At 42.4% G+C, this 19,832-nt stretch overlaps 1 protein-coding gene across 2 annotated transcripts in view; it reads left to right on the forward strand.

The window, feature by feature from the left end:
- Positions 1-19,832, forward strand: part of DIS3L2 (DIS3 like 3'-5' exoribonuclease 2) — a 177,061-nt gene that overhangs the window by 75,757 nt on the left and 81,472 nt on the right. For both annotated transcript variants that reach the window (XM_014312335.1, XM_031055477.1), the window contains exon 10: positions 14,671-14,750. In XM_014312335.1, coding sequence (XP_014167810.1) covers positions 14,671-14,750 — 80 coding nt within the window. The remainder of the gene's footprint in view (positions 1-14,670; positions 14,751-19,832) is intronic.

The following is a 19,832-nucleotide window of genomic DNA, read 5'->3' on the forward strand; positions in this document are numbered from 1 at the left end:
GGCTGATGCCTCTGGACACTGCACTGGTACAAACACCTGTATTTATGCAGCAAGCTCCTCTTCCTCTTCATTTATCTGTGTTACTGGTATGGACATTAGCAATTTGAACAGATAAACTGATAAACTGCAGCTGTTTTTATTTCAAGGCTGAAAGTGTGTTCGTATCTGTACCTGTACTCTAGGAGTTACTTTGGACCTAATTCTGCTCTGGAGCCTGCAGCCTCCTTACTGTTTCAGCTTTCTGGATTTCCACTGCCCTACAGTGGAATAATTCAGCAGAGAATCACACTCCTGACCGAGTAATGCTAACACTCAGATACCAGACTCAGACTGCAGGCTTCAGGTAGCATTAAAAAAAAAGTAGACACTGAATGCTGCTGTTCAGATGTCACTTGAAAGTGCTTATTTTTATATTCTTGACTACAGTTCAGTAGCCTTCTCTGTTTCTTCTGACCGAGTTCTTTTAAGCAAATAAAGAGCTTGACTTGTCTCCAGTCAGACAGTCAGTTTTGGAAACAAATTCCAAGTGCATTTCTTGCTTTTATTGCTGAATTATTACACTGGGACTTATCAAGGTGATAACAGTTCTGCGGTTAAGCCATTTAAATCCCTCTCTGCCCCTTCCTGACCACAGTGCACACTACAAAGTAGATTTCCTTTTGATCCTCTCAAATATAAACATTTAACAGTCAAAATTTTTAAGACAATTATTTGAGCTTAATTTGCTAATCCTTTTAATGTCAACTGCCACGCTGCTGACTAACCAGTCTGTGGTCTAAGCACATATGGAGATAACATGAGACTTCTGGTTATGGAAAATAAAATACAAGTGAGTCTTCCTTGTAATTTCCTCACAGAAAAGGGTTTGTCTACCCAGAAAGAAGATGAATTTTATTAGTAAATGCAGTGTGAATTGTCGGGAGGTGGTGTCAGGTAGTTGGAGACCTGGCTGGTATCTCTGATGAGTGAGACCAGGAGACCTTGAGACTGTTTTTGACAAGTCCCAAGGTAGCTTGGCCTTAACTTGTTATTAGATATCAACTTTCATATTGTCAGCAGTAAGTGTGCTGTGGTCTGCACTGTCCTACAAAGGGCCAGTACGGCATCCAGAGGAACACACCTGAATTTGGGTGTCTGTTCTGGGTGCACATCTGAGTTATGCCTTGTTTCCCAGGGGATCTCACACACCTGCCTCTGTGAGTGCCCATCTTTTCTGTACTTTGTACATGGTGATCTCTCAGGCTTCCCAGATTACTGTACAGTAGACTGAGAGTATGATATAAAGTCATTACAGTGAAATTAAAACTCATCTTTTCTCCTAAAACAGCCATGTTAACACTTGTAAATACTTCATCTAATTCAGTTTACACATTGGTTGCTTGACTAGAGTAAATACATGTTAGAGTTTAGCTTAAAGTACTTCCACCTCTAGTAAATCCTCTGCAGTTCTGTAATATAGGGCTGTAAATTTTCTAGTGTCATGTATAAAAGTTGGATTTGGAACTGAGACCCAAAAAATTTCTTGTGTTTTTGTGTGTTTCCTCTTCCTGAGATAACTTTTCCTTGTTTTCTTTCGCCTTGGGAAATGACCCTTTCCTCCTCAAAAGGCAGTTTGTGTGTTCTGCTGAGCAGTGTCTGAGGTATGGTCTGGGAGTCAGAGTTTGGAGCGTGCAGAGAGCGCCCTGCACCAGAGGTGTTTGTCAGTGTGGTTATAGATGCAAGTGAGACAATGTGTTTCACCAAGCTGCTGAGGCTGGGCAAGAGGGAAAGGCATTTTAACCATGCCATCTTGTAAATATGTTCCTTGATCTTCCTGCAAGTCTTCCAGTTTTACAGGAAGCCTGTTCTTGCCATGCATATTCTATTTGGACAGCAAGTGTGATCTCACCTACACAGCCTGTGTAGAATTGCTTCCAAGAGATCTTTTTTTTCCTTCACTTCTCCAGTAATAGCTCACAAAGAAAGGTTTACATAATATTTCAATATTACTTAAGGCAGAAAAGATCCAAACCTTGTGGATGGCTTTGACATGATTTAACTGGCTTAGCACTCTGCTCTGCCACTTTTACACAGTTTTGCCATGGACATCTGTTTCTCACCTGCATGGGTTTATTTGTAAAATTAGACAAGTATTTCACAGGCATTCCCAGCTTACTTGTTTCTAAAGAGCACCCAAAACTTGTAATGAAAAGCACTGGGCAAGTATTAGGTGTTGGTGTTGCATCCTGCAGTTGAATTTTAGAGGGAGCAGGAAGGTTCATGAAGTATCAGAATGTGTGGTTGAGGAAACTTCCCTTCCAGAGACTTAAAATATGATAATACAGATAGGACTGGAGTGCTCATTTTATTATTCAGGTTGACTGGAGTTGGTATTTGTTTCATTAGAAGTTTGAGAAGTGTTTGGTTTCTGCTTTTAGGGAAACTTTGGAGGATTAATGTCATAGAGACAAATGTTGATGGGTGCAAAGTTTCAACCACTTTCCGGTCTTTTCCAGTGTTACAACATGTAATTTTCATTTCCATGTTTTCTTTGGGACAAAATGTAGCCCCTGAAGAAAAGAGGGGTGAGGGCAAAGAAGGAAATACAAATTTCAGAAGTGGGTGCAGGAGCTAGGGGCAGAGGGAGGAGGAGGAGGCCATTTGAAGAGGTCTAGCCAGGAATCTAAGAAACCCAAAAGCTATTTCTAAGACTCATTCCAAATGTTTCTAATTTCATTCATATCTTTTTGTTTCCTTTACTGCTTAACTGGGACAAGAAAGTAAAGCCAGGAAAGTCCAATCATAGTGGGAAACAAAAACCTAAATATTGGAGAGAGAAAAAAGGCCTTTCTTTGCAAAGCAATTCTGCCTTTTGCTTGTCTCCCATTGTTGGTGTTACTGTGGAAAATGTATAACATCACTTTTTTGGAAAGTGTTAGAACCTGTTCAAGTAGAGATTGTTTATATAGTCTAACATGGAAGAACTAGAGGATATCTATTTCTTTACCATTTGCCTAGTAATAAGTGAGCCTGTTGACCTCCGCTGGACTATTACAAATGTGAAACTTGGCACTCAAAATTGCTTGCTCTAAATTTTCCAGTTGCTTTCTCTTTTTCCATTTGATGTCATCCTGCCAACTAGTGATTTTATTATTATAAACAGGACATTGTATTCACTTTTAAGAAGAAATATGAAGCTGAAGGTAAAATTACAAACTGCAGTTTCTCAGCTGGCAAAATACAAAACAATGAGCTAAAAATACTGAGCAGAGAAAGGGTGTTGTGGCAGGGAACTCTGAAATATCTACAAGATGGATGTGTTCTGAGGAGCAGAAACTGACTTCAGCTGAGCAGGGCTAAACTCTGAAGAATCATCAGATTGTTCAGCTTGGAAGGCAGATCTAGAGAACATCTACTCCAACCCTATTGTTCAAAGCAGGGTTAGCTGGAGCAGGCTGCTCAGGGCTGTGCCCATTTGGGGTTTGGATAGCTCCAAAGATGAAGATTCCACAACCCCTCTGAGGAACATGTTCTGGGGTTCAGAAAAACGTGTGGTTTTTCCTTCAAGTAGATTCTCCTGTGTTTTGTGCCCATTGTCACTTGTCCTGTTGGATACCACTGGAAATTGTCTTACTGTCTTTACTCCCTATATCAGATGTATTGTCACATTGAAAAGATCTCCCTGCCTGAGCCTTCTCTTCTCAAAGCTGAACAGTCCCAGCTCCCTCAACCTGTCTTTGTAGGTTGGATGCTCTGATTCCTTAATCATCATCAAGACCTTTCAGCAAACTTGCAGCCCTTTGTTGACATCTCCCTGGTACTGGGGAGCCCAGAACTGGACACAGCACTCCAGTTGTGATCTCACCAGTGCCAGGCAGAAGGGAAGGATTGAAGGAATGCCTCCTTTGGCCTTCTGGCAGCACTCCTCCTGGTGCAGCCCAGGAGGCTCTTGGCCGCCTTTGCTGCAGTGACATTTTGTTGGTTCATGTTTAACTTATCCATCAGGATATCCTTTTCTGCCAAGCTGCTTTCCAGCTGGTTCTTCCCCAGTCTGTGCTGGTGCATGGGGCTATTCCTCCCTGTGTGCAGGACTCTGTTTTTCCCTTTGAGCTTCATGAGATTCCCATCAGACCCTTTCTCTGCCAAGGTCCCTCTCAGGGGCAGCAGAGGGGGCCAGCCAGGATGCCCTGCATTGGCAGGAGACAATTAGAGCTCACTTGCTTCCCTTGCAGGGCAGAGATACTGAACTTTGCTCTCACAGGCAAATGAATGCAATGAAGCTTTCAGTTAAAATTTGAATCTTGCTATTTCAGCACAGGACCTCAACTGCAACTGATCCAAGTTGTTGAAGGCCAAATTTGTAATTTTGGCTGCCCCTTCAGAAATGTGGCATCGTTCCTTTGGCTGATAAGGGAAGAAGAGCAGAGGTGCTCTGCTGTGTCCCTCTGCTCACTGGGGAGGGAGGCTCTGCAGCACTGTTGGTACCTGCACTGGAGCTCTACTTTGCATTTATTTCTTTCTCAAGGAGTGTTACAGCTGGTAACAGGGATTAGCACTGTGTATAGTAAGGGTTTGACAGCATGGTCTTTGCTGTAGATGCCCGAGGACGTTATTGGCTGATAAAATTAGAGGTGATGGTAAAAATGGCAGCCTTGAGCTGTGCAAGGGTGTTGAAGGAAAGCAGTCAGCCTCTGAAACAGATGTCTTTCCAAGGCAGGTGGACAACTTTAGTTAGGAACGAGTGCAGGGCAGATAAAACATCGTTAAACAGCTTGTTTCCTGGAGATTTTCCACTACAAAAAGCTAGTGTTAAGTAGAGCAAGTCTTACTCAGCTATAATAGGATATGTAAATATGCTCTGGTTTCTGATGGAAACTGAGAAATGACTTGTTTAGCAAATGTATAAGCAACATTGCTTCAGAACTGACTGTTATCTTGGAGTGGAGACACAAAAAGGGCCAGATTGTGATCTCTGCTCTCACTGAGCTGTTCTGTGACTGATTAAATGTTCTCCATAGAGAGATACATTGGATTAGATACATAGGTGATTTACAAAGGATTATTCAGTGGTGTCTAAGCATATCAGATCCAGTTCCTCTGTAATAGGATTGATTCCAGAACCTGGTGATGGTGACTGTACCTGCTCTGGCTACTTCTGCTTTCCAGGCAGTCTGGGGGACTGTACCATTCTTGGACTGATGAGGAGAGCTCATGCTAGCTCCTTTCTCTGCCATTAGCTGAGTAAGTAAAGCCCTGGAGTAAATATTCTCAAGGTGCTGTTGCCAGTGATGTGATTCAGCTCCTTGCTTCTGGTTGGCTTCTTTTGGTCCTCCTCTCTGTTTTCATAATATTTTCTACTACAGTATAGCTACAGCAAATCTGGTGGCCCTCTTTTGAACAAAATGATGCATATTCTGTGCTCTCAGATGCTGTTATCAGTGCCTGGTGTAGAGAGACAGAGCAACTTCACCTTTTTCCTTATAGGAAGGTGCATGTGATCACTGGAAGTGCAGCTTCAAACAGAATTGGTAGTGTGTGGTTGGATAGAATTTTTACTTTCTGATCTTGTAGGCCATCAAACCTAATCTTGCTTTGTTAGAAATCTGTTTTCTGGGGAAAACAGTAACTTTTGCACCTAGATTGTTATGCATGCAGTCTTGTTCTTGCCTGGATATTTATTTCATGGAGAGAAGTGGAGAGGGAATAACAGAGGCAGATGAGGATAAAATCTTAAATAAGTCTGACAGTGTCTCTGTTTCTTACTGGATTCCACTGGATCATAAGGTGGGGTTTTGATGAGCAGAGGAAAGTGCCATAGTCTCTCATGTTTATGTATGTTAAGTGGGGCAGTTCAGATGTGCCAAGTACTGCCCCTTTGCTTGATATCACAGTGCTTTGCTGGTGCCCTGCTCTCCCTATAGATCAGATAGCACAGGGTGGACAAGAGATGGAGTGTCCAGGTCCTGGTGTCAGCCCAGGTTTCTGTCTCTGGTTCTGTAGCTGAAGAAACCCAGCACCACTCCAGCTGGTGAGGTGGAGTATCCCTGCTGTGGTATTTCAGAGCTGATCACAGGGACAGGCTGGTCATTACAAGGAACAGTATTTTCCTTGTGTTCCACTCTGATGGTGTGATCTGAAACATGCTTTAACCTGTCCATCTGTCTCACTTTTTGGTTGATTGGATCTTTGTTACCAGGTTATTCTCAGATCACTCCATAAAAAAACCAACCAACCAACCAACCAACCCATAAATCGTAACATAGATGGCCCAAATGTGAGTGTATGAGGCAGAGCTGTGCTGGAGATATCACAGCATGGATTAGAAGTGGGACAGTCTGGAAAAGACTAGCAAAAATATTCTGGGAGATAAGAGATTGATTTACAAGGAAGGATTAACTGTTCAATGTGTCTCTGCCAACACTGAAACTAGAAGTTTGTGAAAGATATAGTAGTTGATAGTTAAAAATATGTGGACCAAAATGAAAAAATGAGAATCATTTACGATGGTGGGAGGGTAGGAAGAGGTGTTACAAGGACAAGTAAGGTAAAACAAAGAGAAAGCCTTTCCTGTGCAACCCAAAATAGACTGTAGTGTAGATTGCTAAGGGGCTGGAAACTCCATCACTAAAGATCCTTGATACCATAGAGGAGAAAGTCCTTGCAAATGTATTGTCATGAGCAGTCTGGCTCTCACCTATGGGGGCTGGATGACCTAGTGTCTCTTTCATTTCTAGCCCTGTGCATCTATGATTCAAATAGTTTATATAATGCAGTGCATTTTCAATTACACTTTGCTTTCTTGCATGGGATAGTGGTGGTGCAGAGAACTCATTATATTTGTGGCACAATTACAGATGACTTGTAGGAAATACTGCTGGTGCTTGGCCTCCCAGAGACTCTGATCTCTTTTATTAGCATATTTTGGCTTTTCAAGCTATATAGGTATAAGATTGCAGTGCTTTTTTTTCTGTCTTCCCTGTTACTTGGAGGCCATAAATATGGAGGAAAGAATAGAAGGATAAATAGAAGGAATAATTGGTTCTGGTTCAGCAATCCAGTGAGCAGTCCCTGGTGAAAATGTAAAAGTTTATTGTTGTAGATGTGTAATACACCAGGAGTCATTGTCAGCTGCTCTCTTGGACCGAGGTCTGTTTTCTGAACCAGGACAGGACATTAGCTAAAACATAAACACAGAGAAATTAGAAAGAGTAGTGCTGGTTTGAAGTTGAGCTTTCAGTGTATTTTGTGCTCTGCTGGATTTTTTTGGGGGTTTATAATGCTCAGTGTTTGGAGGAGTTAGTTTTTGCTTCCAATTATTTTATAATTATAGTTCATTTTTAAATTTATGCACCATGCCAGAAGAGTTTTGTGATGTGTCAAGTATCTTTGTCAGTCTCTTACAAGGCATTCAGAGTGCCATCAGAGATTTGTCAGGGTACTTCTCTTGCAGGCATATTTTTAAAATATATTCCTTTTAAGAGGCTGTCTTGGAAGCAGCCACTCTTGGGTTTTAACTAAAATCTGCCAGTATCAAGTGTGACAAATGTGGTAGACACTACAAGTAATAAATGCTTTTAGGAGTGAGATGTTGAAGTCTCAAATGCTCAGGCACTGATTGGTCTCTGAAATTGCTCTTGGAGAAAGGGTACTTTGTCCTGATTTGAGTGATGAATATTGGCAGATTGATCCTTTGCTTATTGGCACTTTGTAACAAACCTGCACTGACACTGTGGTCGAGCTGGGTTTACTTGTGATTGAAGAATGAGATTGATTTCTGTGGTTGCCATAACAATGGGATTGTTGTGTGAAAAAATGTTAGTAGCTTTCACTGGAGTGAGTTGACAGCTCTAGGATGCCTGTTCTCAAATTAAAACAACTGTTTCCAACTCTGAGAAATGGTGTCTGCGTAGCTTTTGCAAGATGGTGCTCAGCAGGGTCTTAGAAATGACCTGAAGAGCTTTAAGATTCTAAAAGTGCCTTTGCTATGCTTAATTTTAAACTGCCAGCTTTGAGCTGGAGTCAATAAGGGTAAACCAGGAGGCTGAGCTTTCACTCCCACCAGGCTATTGTATGTATTCACAAAGTGAAGAGAGCAGGACAATCTAAGGAGTCCCTAGAAGAATGTAAATGCACTGCAAGTGTCTAGACATGCAGTCAGTTGTACTGTGAGTGTCTTAGCACTGACCTACTCAAGTTTAAAGAAGGCTTGCACTGCTGAAACTTTAATAAACAATGGTCATTCCTGTCTCACCTCCAGATGAAGCAGCCTGGACTTTGGAAAATGGGCTGATACTTTTGCAAAAGATTCAGCTTGGTGCTTCAGGGGCTTTTGGATGACTGGAGGGACTGTGGGCCATGACAGCTGAGCCTGGGGTGGGGCAGGATGTCAATGAGCTGGTTGAGTCTTGAATGCTGGAATTCACAGACAGCAGGTTTCAGCCACCTTCAGGCTTCTGGTGTGTTCTTTGTTCTCTTTTGTAGTTGTTTTGGATGTGTTGGTCTTTGTAAATGTCTAGTGAGCATCACTGGAGACTGCTTTGGTGTGAAAGTTGCCCATGGGAGGGGAGTCAGAATGGTGGGGGATAAATAAGGTATTTAAGTTCAGGTGCCTTAATTCTGTCAGCTTCCTAACACAGGCAAGTGGAGAGGGAGGTGCTGATCTCTTCTCCCTGGTGACAGGACATGTGGGAATGGTTCAAAGCTGCACCAGGGAAGTTTAGACGGGATATTAGGAAGCCTTTCACCACCAAGAAGTTGGTCAAACATTGTAACAGGTCTCCTAGAGAGATGGTCAATGTCTCAACCCCGTCAATGTTCAAGAGGCATCTGGACAAAGCCATTAACTACAACATGCTTTAATTTGGTCAGCCCTAAATTGGTCAGGCAGTTGGACCAGATGATTGTTGTTGGTCCCTTCCAACTGAAACAGTTCTATTCTGTTCCACGTCGTTCACTTCCATTTCCTTCTATCCAGCCCCTGTGTCTGGGCTTTCTGTTGGAAGACTTCCAGTGATTCCCTGCTCAGCATCTTCCTTAGGTGCTTTGATTTGCTTGCAAAGAATCTCTCTTTTTCTCTCATGAGAATTGGCAGTCTAAACTCTGCCCACAGCCTCGTTCCTGAGCAGCCCAAGATCAGACAAATGCCAAAGCTGGGGCTTCATCCCAAGTGACCTGAGATGGTGGTGGCTGCTGCCAGGACCAGGAGGAGTGGTGATCTGTGTCACACAGGAGCATGGACATGGTTTGGCTGCCAGCTGACTTGTGCTTGTGTTGCCTGGGATGAAATTCCTCCATCCTGGTTCCTGAATATCTGGGTCATGCTTTGCTTCTTAAGGCCTCTGCCTGCCATGAGAGGTTACACCAGCTGGTAAGGACAATGTCTTGCTTCATGAAGGGTTTTCTGATGCTCTGGTGGGTACAATGCAGTTCTCTGGACTGGTATTTCATGTTGTTGGCATTTATTAGTGGTGAAAATCTGGGCTCCATGTCTCCACTGGGGAATTGACTCATCTGTGTGCTGCTGCTTGGGAAGATCATTGAGTTATACAGGAGGATCTGTAGAGTGCTGCTTTGTCTACTGTGTACAAAACTGGCACTTTCTCCAAGCAGCAAGAAAATGGCACTGTTAACACCCAAGCTTTGCCCAGCTGGGTGGTCATGCCAGAAACCTTGCCTCTAACACAGCCTGAACTCATGGCTTACCATTGCAATGCTTCATCCTGACGCAGGTGGCCTCTGTCTTGAGCAAAGAGTGAGCCCTGACCACTGGAATTTGTAATCTCCTGATGTCGTAGGTATTCATATTTTATGGTTAAACTAAGTGGTATATTTAATTCTGAGCAGTTTAACTGGCAAAAATGAATATATTGTACCAGTCTTTGAGGCACCAACTGTGCAGTGTTTTCTCTGCTGATGCCTGTGAATACCTTAGCATAGATGTATACATAGATGTATGTATTTGCACAAAGTAAAACAAACTGCTGTTGCAATCCTGTGGTCTGTGAACATTTTAATTACCATGACGGTGATTCCAGCTCACCAACAGACTACTTATCTTACCTCTGCTGCTGCACCAGCCATTTATTTTAGGTCCTGTTAAAGGTAAAAAGACTAACTGCTCTGCAGACATGCTTGTCTGCTTTAATTAGTCTTCCTGAAGCTGCGCAAAGAGCACTGCACTTAATTAGCTTTCCTTAAATTAGGATTGATATACCAGCCTGTATAGGTTGACACTGTCATTACTGTGTAATAAACTAAGTGCTCTATTCTATAATTCTTTCCCCCAGGTGGTTCATTTGCAGGATGCCAGACAGAGCCAGCTTCAGCAGGGCCCTTGTCACTGCCATGGGGCTGGAGGTGGCTTGGCCAGTGCTGCTGGGGGCTGGCAGGGTCTGGGCAGTCTGGGTGGCTCCTGCTTTCCTGACTCTTGCTTGCAGGTCCACCATGGTCAGTTGTGAGTAGTTCCCCTGAACCTCCCAAAGTCTTGCAGGCATTGCCTTGCTCTGGTGCTTGAAACCTCTGAAACAAGGAGAAGGGAAGAAAGGTTTTGTTCTTCCATGTCAGAGCAAGTTCACCTCTTGAAACCTGCATTAGACATCTGTTTTACTTGAAGAGGGTTCTGTAAAAAGTGGAAGTTTCCACACTGAAATGTTTTGGGGTTTTGGTTAGTTTGTTTTTTTTTTTTTTGACCAGTGCTGAGGGGTTCTTAAAGGCACATATGTATCTCCAGTCCTTTCCAGCATGAGGACCAGAAAATCTCTTCACTCTCTGTGTCTCTATCTCTTAAACCATTTTCTTTTAACCAAATTGTGTGTATGTTGGAACAAGTGGACTTAGATCATCTCATTACTTTTACAAGTATGTTTTGACAATTTGAAATGAATAAACCTGATTTTTATTAGGTGTGATGACAATGAGAGATGCTTCCTTTAAGGCCTTGAAAGAAGGGAGAGAGGGGGATGACCAAACTTCTTAACCCACAAGGTCACCTTAGTGGCCCTCCAGAAGCTGGAGACACTGCCAGTTTGTATTTACCTGTAGTTAATCAGTGCAAATGTGTGTGCATATAGCTATGGATTTAAGTAACATCTTCCTCAGCAGGTGCATGAAACATTCTGTCCCTTGTGGTTTAATGAATCAACTTGCTGCAGGCTGGTCTTGTTACTGGTTGCAGTCAGAAATGTGGTCTGACCTCTCTGAGATCCCTCCTGCCACAGCCTTTGGGGTATTGCACAGCCTGACAGCATAGTCAGGGCAGGAATTTGGTCAGCCCCTTCCCCTTCACAGGGAATACTTGCCACATAGCTGAGAGCAGTGTTGTTTCTTCACCCAGGTGGTTTTTTCAGCTGTGCAGGGGTGGCTGGTGTAGGTGCCAAGGGAGGTGACAATTTGCAGGGCAGGCTGTGCTGCCCACACCCAGCCTTTCCTACCCTTGCTTCCACTGCATTGCCTGATTCTCCATGATGAGAGACAGCTCTCTGCAGCATCCTGGAGAGAAAAGTGATTCCACTGGGCCTGGAGGAGAAGCAGGAGGAGATAGCTGAGAACATGAGACCGTGCCCTGAAGGAGCATGTGTGCAGGGTGCAGCCCTCAGGCTCAGAGCTGCAGTCCCATCATTCCATGGATCCCACATGCCAGCCCTTGTTCCTATGGCCATCTGAAACTTCTTCAGTAATAAAAACTGAAAACCAGAATACCACTAATAATGTTGTCACACTTAATAATGTTGTTACTGGTGAGCTGGATTCACTCAGAACATTTCATCTAGGTGTAGGCCTTTGTGCCAGGATTATCTGACTGCCGTGGACTTGGAGCTCCGCTTTGAGGTTGGCTTCTCTTGTCCCATTGACTACCTGGCCATTGGCTCTGCAACACTTCTGCAGTATCCTTATGCCAAGGAGTATCATGCCGTGTTTTACCTGCTCAGTGACTTTCTTACCTCACCTTGCAGTCTGTGCCCAGAATAAAGGGCCTGTGACAAGCTACAAGTCCAAGTCCTTTGAATAGTTCTCAAGGAGAAACAGATCTGAGCCTGGTGCTTAAGCATATCTGAGCTGGTGAGAAATGCTAGATCAGAATTTGGATCTCACTTCACCTTTGCTTCTGTGAGTTCATGGATCTCAGACAGCTGTGAGCTGTGCCTGTGCTGGCCATGCCTGTGCTGAGAGACAGCTCAGAGCCAGCCATGTGTCCCCAAGGGCTGACTACAAAGGGAGGCTGGGGCTGCCCCACCAGACTTACAGGTTTGGACTCTCTGAACTGGGACCACCATTGGCCTCTGCAGTGGACTTGACTGGCCAAATACATCTCAGTAAAACAGCCCCATTAGTTGCTACCATTGTATAAATGTGGCAAAATATTTGGCACCCTGTTTTTCTGCTCACCTCTGTTTAGGGCAGGCTGCAAATATGCACTTTGTTGAAACCAATGTGCTATTTTTTTAACTGCCTGGAGCTACAATTCACAATGGGTGGCAGATGCTTGTGATATCAGGCCCTGAACATCTGGGGTAAACTCTGTATTCCCCTGACACAGGAACCTACATTCTCTTTGAAGCAGGTCTTAACTTTTTTCTTGCTCACTTGCTAGATAAAGCAAGCTGTTTGTGTCCATTCAGTTGACTCTTTTAAATGAAATAACTTAAAGATTTACTGGATATGGCTGTGGAGGGCACTTTATATATGCATTAATTGGACCTGGTGTAAATACATGCAGGCTGGCACATGTGTGTGTCCCCATTCTGTTTGTAGCATAGGAGTGTCTATCTGCATATGCACAGCTCCCTGAAGAGAATTGCATGGTGCCTTGGAGTGGTGGTATCCTGAAATTCCATCCTTAGGTGGAATTTTAAGGAATAGATATTTATGGAATTAAGGTTGTTTGCAAACCTTTAAAAATTGGTTGATTTTTAGTGCTGGCACCAACAGATCAAAGTCCCGGTGTAGTTGAAAGATTTTATATCTTTCAGTGTCACAGTCTCTTAATTTGTTTAGATGCATGCAAAGGATCAGAAACTAATGTGCATCTGGGGATTAAGGCAGTTTTGCTATCCAATCTGAAAGCCAGCATATTCCAAAAGATTTTCGAAGTCTCAGAAGGCAGTGAAGTGCTTTACTGATTTTTATGTCTTTGAAAATCTCTATTTAGTGTGCCTGGTGGAATTACATAGATAGATGCTGCCAGCTGTCTGACACCAGCAAATACCACCCAGAGCATTTCAGTATGGAAGTGGTAGGTCTGCAAAGCTGGGGACACTGCTCTCACTGAGATAGCACCCATACAAAAACATTTTCTAATTTCATGTACACTTGCTCCTTTAAGAATTCACTGTAATTTTCTCCTCCCATCTCTCCTACCCCAGGAGTAATACCAGTGGTTATGCTGTAAGAAAAATAGCGTGTATTTGCATTATACATCTCTAGAAGGGAGTTGTCATCATATGAGTCTTTCTGTGGCAAAGAGGAAAGAAGGAAAGCAGTAGTCTGATCTCTTCCATGGCAGCCTCAGCCTATGCCATTGTGCTTGGGGATCTTTTAACTAGGGAGGGGCTGAACTTACTCTAAAAGTTAAGAGAAAAGTAAAATAAGCCAGCAAACCCATTACCGTACTGACCTCATTGCTCTTCAGCTCTGGTCTCACATTCCTCACAGTGCTTGGGAAAACTCTGCTGTAGTCCAGAGGTCTGGGAAAGAAGTTACTGTAGGACAGCCTGGGATGAAGGGAGGCCCTGAAGGAGGAGTTCAGGAAGTTTTAATTGTTGAATGCTTCAGGTTTTGTGTCTCACTGGTGCCAGGCTCTGCTCTATTAAACGTGATGGTTCCTGAGTCAGATGCTTTATTTGTCCCATCTGTGTGGCCACAGACCATATCTGTGGTCCTTCTTGGTGTGTTCCCAGTGTTCTGCCACCCACTGCTGCAGGACATACACATGTGAGCCTTCTAGGGCAGGGCTGCAAACTCCAGGTGCCACCTGGTACAGAACATGCAAAAGGATGTTCAGCTTTTCCTGAGCACCAAGTTGATCTGTAAGATCTAATGAGCTGATTTGGAGCTTGCCCTTCATATAACTTTCACATTTTTTCCTACTGAACCTACTTTTCCCTTTGGTCTGTAATTGGCAGTGTAGGTTTTATAAAGTCCTGCATCTCCTGGGTGTCTACTGGGACTAAAACTCTCACTCAGTTTTGTCACATGCAGCTCAGTTTGTACATGTTTCAGTGCCTCTGCTCTGTGCTAGCTGTGCTCATGGAGTGTCAGATGCTGTGACATCCACTCTTTGGCATGGGCATGAGGGTTATTTGTGTTCCATTTGACTTAGCAATTAGGAACAATCTATTTTTACTCTAGCTGCAAGGCATCTAGACTTTTTCTTGCTTGTTTCTTTGGAGTGAACTTGATGGGCTAAATTGTTTAGTTTTTGTGAGGGAATATCTGTAATGAAATGAAAGCTACCAAGACCAAGCAGTTAAACCACAAAGAAAAATGAAAATATACCCAAGGAGATTCACTTGTCTAAACTGTTTTTTAAAAAATAGATTAGATTTAGAATTCAGATTAGATTGGGAGATGTTTCAGCAGAGTCTTCTGAAAACATGGTTGTTGTTGTGTGGATGTCTCTGATGGGCTCTGTGTTTTGATACCTTCTTCATGACTGGGAGATAAATTTTTCTTTTCTTTTTTTTCTTTGGATAGGAAAGAATGCATTTTCACCATCGACCCATCAACTGCCAGAGATCTTGATGATGCTTTGTCCTGTAAACAACTCCCTGACGGTATGAGATATATTTTACAAAATACTTCTAGTGTTTGTATTCAGCTGTTGACACACTTGTATCTATAATTTGTTCTGAAGCATTCTTTGCCAAATATAAGTAGAGTAATAAACTAGTTCTTCTCTGGTTGTTTTAATTGCTTGTTTTTAGAAATCTTGGAGCAGATGTCTTCAAACTGCACTCAGACCTGGTGTTAGAAAATGCAGAGCCACAGTGTTTTGCATAATCAGAGCTGTAATTTGATTTGAGCAGATCTCAGCTGTCTCCTGTCATTATGGGAGTTACAGCTGAATAGCTAATACACCACTTCTGCAGGCTAAAGTCAAGTGGAACTTTGACCTTGTGTGCACAGCCCGTGGGTAAAGTAATCCAGTCTTTTGAAGGTCACTGCCTGAATTGTTTTTTGGTGTTTATGGGATGCTGGGAATTGTCAGATGAGCACAGTGTGCCTTATAAGTTGTGTTTTTCTTCTCATTGCCTTTTGAGCTTTCTCTTCTGCCTTATTTGTACTTTTACTATGCCGTAAGCCAACAGAACAGAAAGTAAAGCTCCAGAAGCCAAATCTTGATGATTATGACCAAAGGAACTTTTCTCCTGTAAGCTTACTTTGCCATCCAAGCTCAGCTCATTTAGTTTGATAAGATCCAGTAACAGGCTTGGTTAGAAATATTGCATGATTACATTAACCTATCCACCCCTAATAATGAAGATAAAGATTGGTGGGTTTTTTTGGTGTGGGTTTAGTTTTTCTTGCTCTTGCTTATCAGCACAATATCATGACATCCAAGACATAATTTCCATTTTTTAAAGTTGATTTCATACTGTGCAATGTGGCCAATGAATTGTAATGTCATTTAGACCCAAATACAGAGTACTATAACAGTGCTATGAAATGGATTGAAAAAAACAGAGGTGAAAAACAATTTGAAGCCAATAAAATTAATTGTACTCTGCAACAGCAGTTTTGAGGCAAGATTAAGGACAAAATGCCATTCTGTTTCACAGAAAATTGAAAGTCTTCTTGAGAGATCCTAAGCTGAGCTGTGTTCTCCCTCTTTCCACTTTGCCATCTGAATCACTGGAGTTTTATGACAGCATTGTGATCCCACAGGTCCTCAGATCTAAAGTGTTGAAACTCTGGCTTCTGACCATTTACTGTTCACATACATGTGGGTTTTAGATGCTGCAGGAAGCACTCAGTGAGCTGCTTTGTGGTGCATACATCTGCGTTGTTCTCTTACCCATAAGCCATTTGGAGAAAGTGTTCAAAGAAAATATCAGTGTGAACAAGAATTCTTCAGAATTCTTTCTGCCAGAAAGCCAGCAAAGCCATGGCAGCCCTGCCACTCGTGCTTGGGGCTTGTGGGTATAGATAGTGATGAGGGATATGGCCACAGTCCTTAATTTGCATCCTGATGGGGAATTTAGAAATAGTTCATTTCATCAGCCTGTTCCTGGCTGGGACTGGGCTCTGTCTAGCTGGGGACATGCTTCTCTTCAGTTTCTGGCACAGGGGACTTCAGCCCCCAGACCTGCAGCTGGCAGAAGACACCCAGATCTATCTCCTATCACAAGTTCCTGGGACATTTTCTTGAATGCAAATTGATTCTCTCTGGACTTGTTACTTTTTTGTCCTGGTGTGAATTTAACTTCTTGCTCACTGATTTTCAGTCTGTGGTCCACTGGCCCCTGTGGCACTATGTAGGATACTATTGTAAACCCATGAAATGTGGCTGGAGAAAACAGGGGTAATAAGTCCATCAGCATAAGTGAAATTTTCTAAGGCATCTGTACTTTGACTTAAATTTTTTTCAGGAATTTCCAGACTTAGGTCCAACACCAGTGCTGGGAGTCCTTTGGGGTCACTTCTTTGTGTTCACTTGCTTACAAAACTGTGGCTGTTTGCAGCTCTTTGGTGTTTAGGAGAACCCCTGTGGGAACCTCAGTCTTGTGCTTGTAGAGCCTTTTGACATGTTTTGGAGGTACCCTGAGAACTTTTGGCTCTAAAAGTTGCTATGATGGCTGCAATTATTATGACAAAGAGCTGTTTTGGAAGTTAAGAGCGTGTCCAGGTCTGGCAAGGCTGAATCTCTCATGAGGGCAAAGTTGTGTTAAGAGTTAACGCAGCTTTTATTCCAAATGTAAACGTGGTTACAAGAAATTATTATTTTTTCCATCCCTTTTGCCCATATGTAAAACACTTTAAAAAACCTCACAAAAAATCCCAACATGAGCAAACCACATATCTTGGCATCCTCATGATGTCAGGAGATCTCCAAAAATCAACAGAGAATGCAGAACCTAATTCAGAATTCTCTGTTGATGTATGGCACACTGAATTTCTACAAAAAACCACATTAATTGCCCACACTTTCTCTATCAGACAGCTAAATCAGGGCATTTCAGAAGATTTTGGAGAATTAAATTGTCTTTGAGCATTCATTGCTAATTTATTCAAGATTGTGACAGTTTCTTTGATTTGAAGAATCTTAGGCAACAAGCAGAGAGATAAGCTACTGTCTTTGCACCTTTGTGGAGTTTCCATCCTCCTCTTATCAGATCTGGTCAATGGATGGTGGTTTCACCTGTGCTACATCCTCAGTTGAAGGTGGAAAGGAATTTTTTTGCTGAAGTAGTTCACAAATCTATCATGAAGCACTACCCAGTAGCAGATTGTCACTAGCAGAGGAAGCATGGGATGGCTGTGGGAAGAGCTGTATTTTTAATGGAGCTTGCAGTAGGATATTGCAGCAGTTGGAAACTTTTCCAGGGATATATGTTTTAAGTGGGCCAGTCTGGTTTTGAGAGAATTTTGTATTGGAGTCTGTTTCTGATTAACAGCCGTGCTCCTCGTTATTGTTTAATGATAGCAGTAGGGAGGTGAGCTTGCTGTTCACATTTGAGAGTGTATATTTTAAAAGAGATCAGCTCCAATAAAGAAGGAAAATAGGGTTATTTATGTAACAGCTGCAGAAATATGAACAAACTGTACTCCATTTAGATGATTCAGCATAACTTTGGAGTAAAAGATGGCTCTGGCCTGCACCAAGTTTCTACAGCCTTTGTAGAGCTTTGAGGTTTTAAACAAGTTCATTTCAGTCAATGCTCTTTTGTGATCCTTTCTGCACGTCTTCTAGCAAATTGCTGCAGCCAGGAAGGCACAGCAGAACCATTCTCAGGTCGTATGGGTGTTGCAGAAAACAGCTGTACTATTTTCAAGCCTGAATGTTTTCACCCAGGGTGCAGAGGTTTAAAGATTTATTCTGATCTCAGCATGGCAGGTGACCTGTGAGTCCCAGTGATGCCAGGCATGTTTCTCACACTTTCCAAACCTCTTCTGGGCATTCTCTGCCAGTGGTGCTTGTATTTCTGGTAATGTACACTACTGATGCAGTCATGTTTGAAGGCCGCTTACTGGTAGGAGTAGAAATGGAATTTGGCACATTTCAAGGCAGATAATTCCTTCTAGTGAAAGGTCAGACCATGACGGGAAAAGATGCAGCAGAAATTATGGGGAGGTATTTCTGAGGGGTTGTCTTTTGCTGCTGATCTCAAAGCAGTGCTTTGGGCTGTACTGACAGAGCTCTGTACATCTTTTATTTGTATATTAATAACTAACATGGTTCTCACTTGTGCTTTTTCTTTCATTCCTGTATTCTTACAGTCTTTTACAAAGTAATTTAAGCTCAAGTAATTTATGTCTTTTTTAGAAGGAATTGTTGTACTGCAGAATAGAAATATATTCTACAGACTCTTTGCCCCGGCTTCCATGTCCTTAGTGACACTGGCTGTCTGCATTTTGGAGTGAGACCATAAATAGATACAATCATTGACTCTTCCCAGTGTTTGCTGATGACCTAAACAAATGAGGCTTCTGCAGTGTGCAGCCCCCTCTTTTTTTCTGTTTCCCTTAAATCCATTCAATCTGTTGGTGAATTTTAATCAGATGTACCTAAGGGAAATGGGATAGAAACATCAAACACGTTATGTTTCTGTGTCATAATGGGGTATAAGCAAAGCAGAGAACTTTTCTTTGTGACCCAAATCTGGGAAGAGTCAGCATGACCTTTCTGCTTAGCACAAAGTTCCTTGTGAGCTGTAGTTTTTGGGAACAGATCTGCAGAGACTGAGACTTTGACCTCTGTTCAAGGAGCCTATTTCACATGTTTTGGTAAAGCCAACTAATGTTTTGCCAAATATTGTTAAAATTCTACCTTGTCCACTGCAGACCTCCAGGCTCTGGGGCTGCTTTTCTTAGACCTAGAGAGCTTAGTGGACATCTCCTGGTGTGTGAGTTCCAGAATCTTGCAGTTGAAAAACACCTGTAGAGCCCTGGCAGCCCCAAGATGTTCTCTACCATCTCAGGAGACCATCTGCTCTTCCCCTCCTTTGACCTTCATTCTTTCTTGGTATGGTTTGCAAACACTTAGGATGTTGTAATTTTGCAAAGTTCTGTGCACTTATATTTGATTTTTAAGACGTAAATATTCCCTCTTCTATTCAGCTTTGTCTCCCTGGCCACTTAAGGACTGCAGGGTGTTTGCTCTAGCAAAATGTGGTACAGGACCCTTCAGCAAATCCCTTTGGTCCCTGCAGGACAGAGTTTCTGGAGAGTTTGTAAATGGAGTAAATATTTTTGTAAGTTTGTAAATCTTTGCGTAAGATAAACACTGAAGAACAAACTATTGTTGGATCAAAAATTACTTTTGAAATGAGTATGGATTTATTTACCAAAAATAATTGATGAAATTACTATGCTTCCTTCTTTGTAAGCTATTTAAGCTGAACAGACACCAGACCTGCAGAGAAAATGACAGAAACACATTGACATATGATTCAAATGTCAAATGATCATAAACTGCAATTTGCTTAGGTTTACTGCAGGAGTCAAATATTGGTAAAATAAAATCTGCCAGGACTGGGATTGTGTGTAACATTTGGTCAAATTTTACTTTAGTATCAGACATAATTTGCTCATCTCTCCTGTTACCTGCTGGTTAATCTGAGGATGTTTTGTTGTGTCACCAGGAGAGTGAAAAAGACATATTGCAGTGATTAGAAAGAGGTACATATTCTTTCTTC

Source organism: Geospiza fortis, unplaced genomic scaffold (assembly GCF_000277835.1).
Source record: "Geospiza fortis unplaced genomic scaffold, GeoFor_1.0 scaffold172, whole genome shotgun sequence".
NCBI lineage: Eukaryota > Metazoa > Chordata > Aves > Passeriformes > Thraupidae > Geospiza > Geospiza fortis.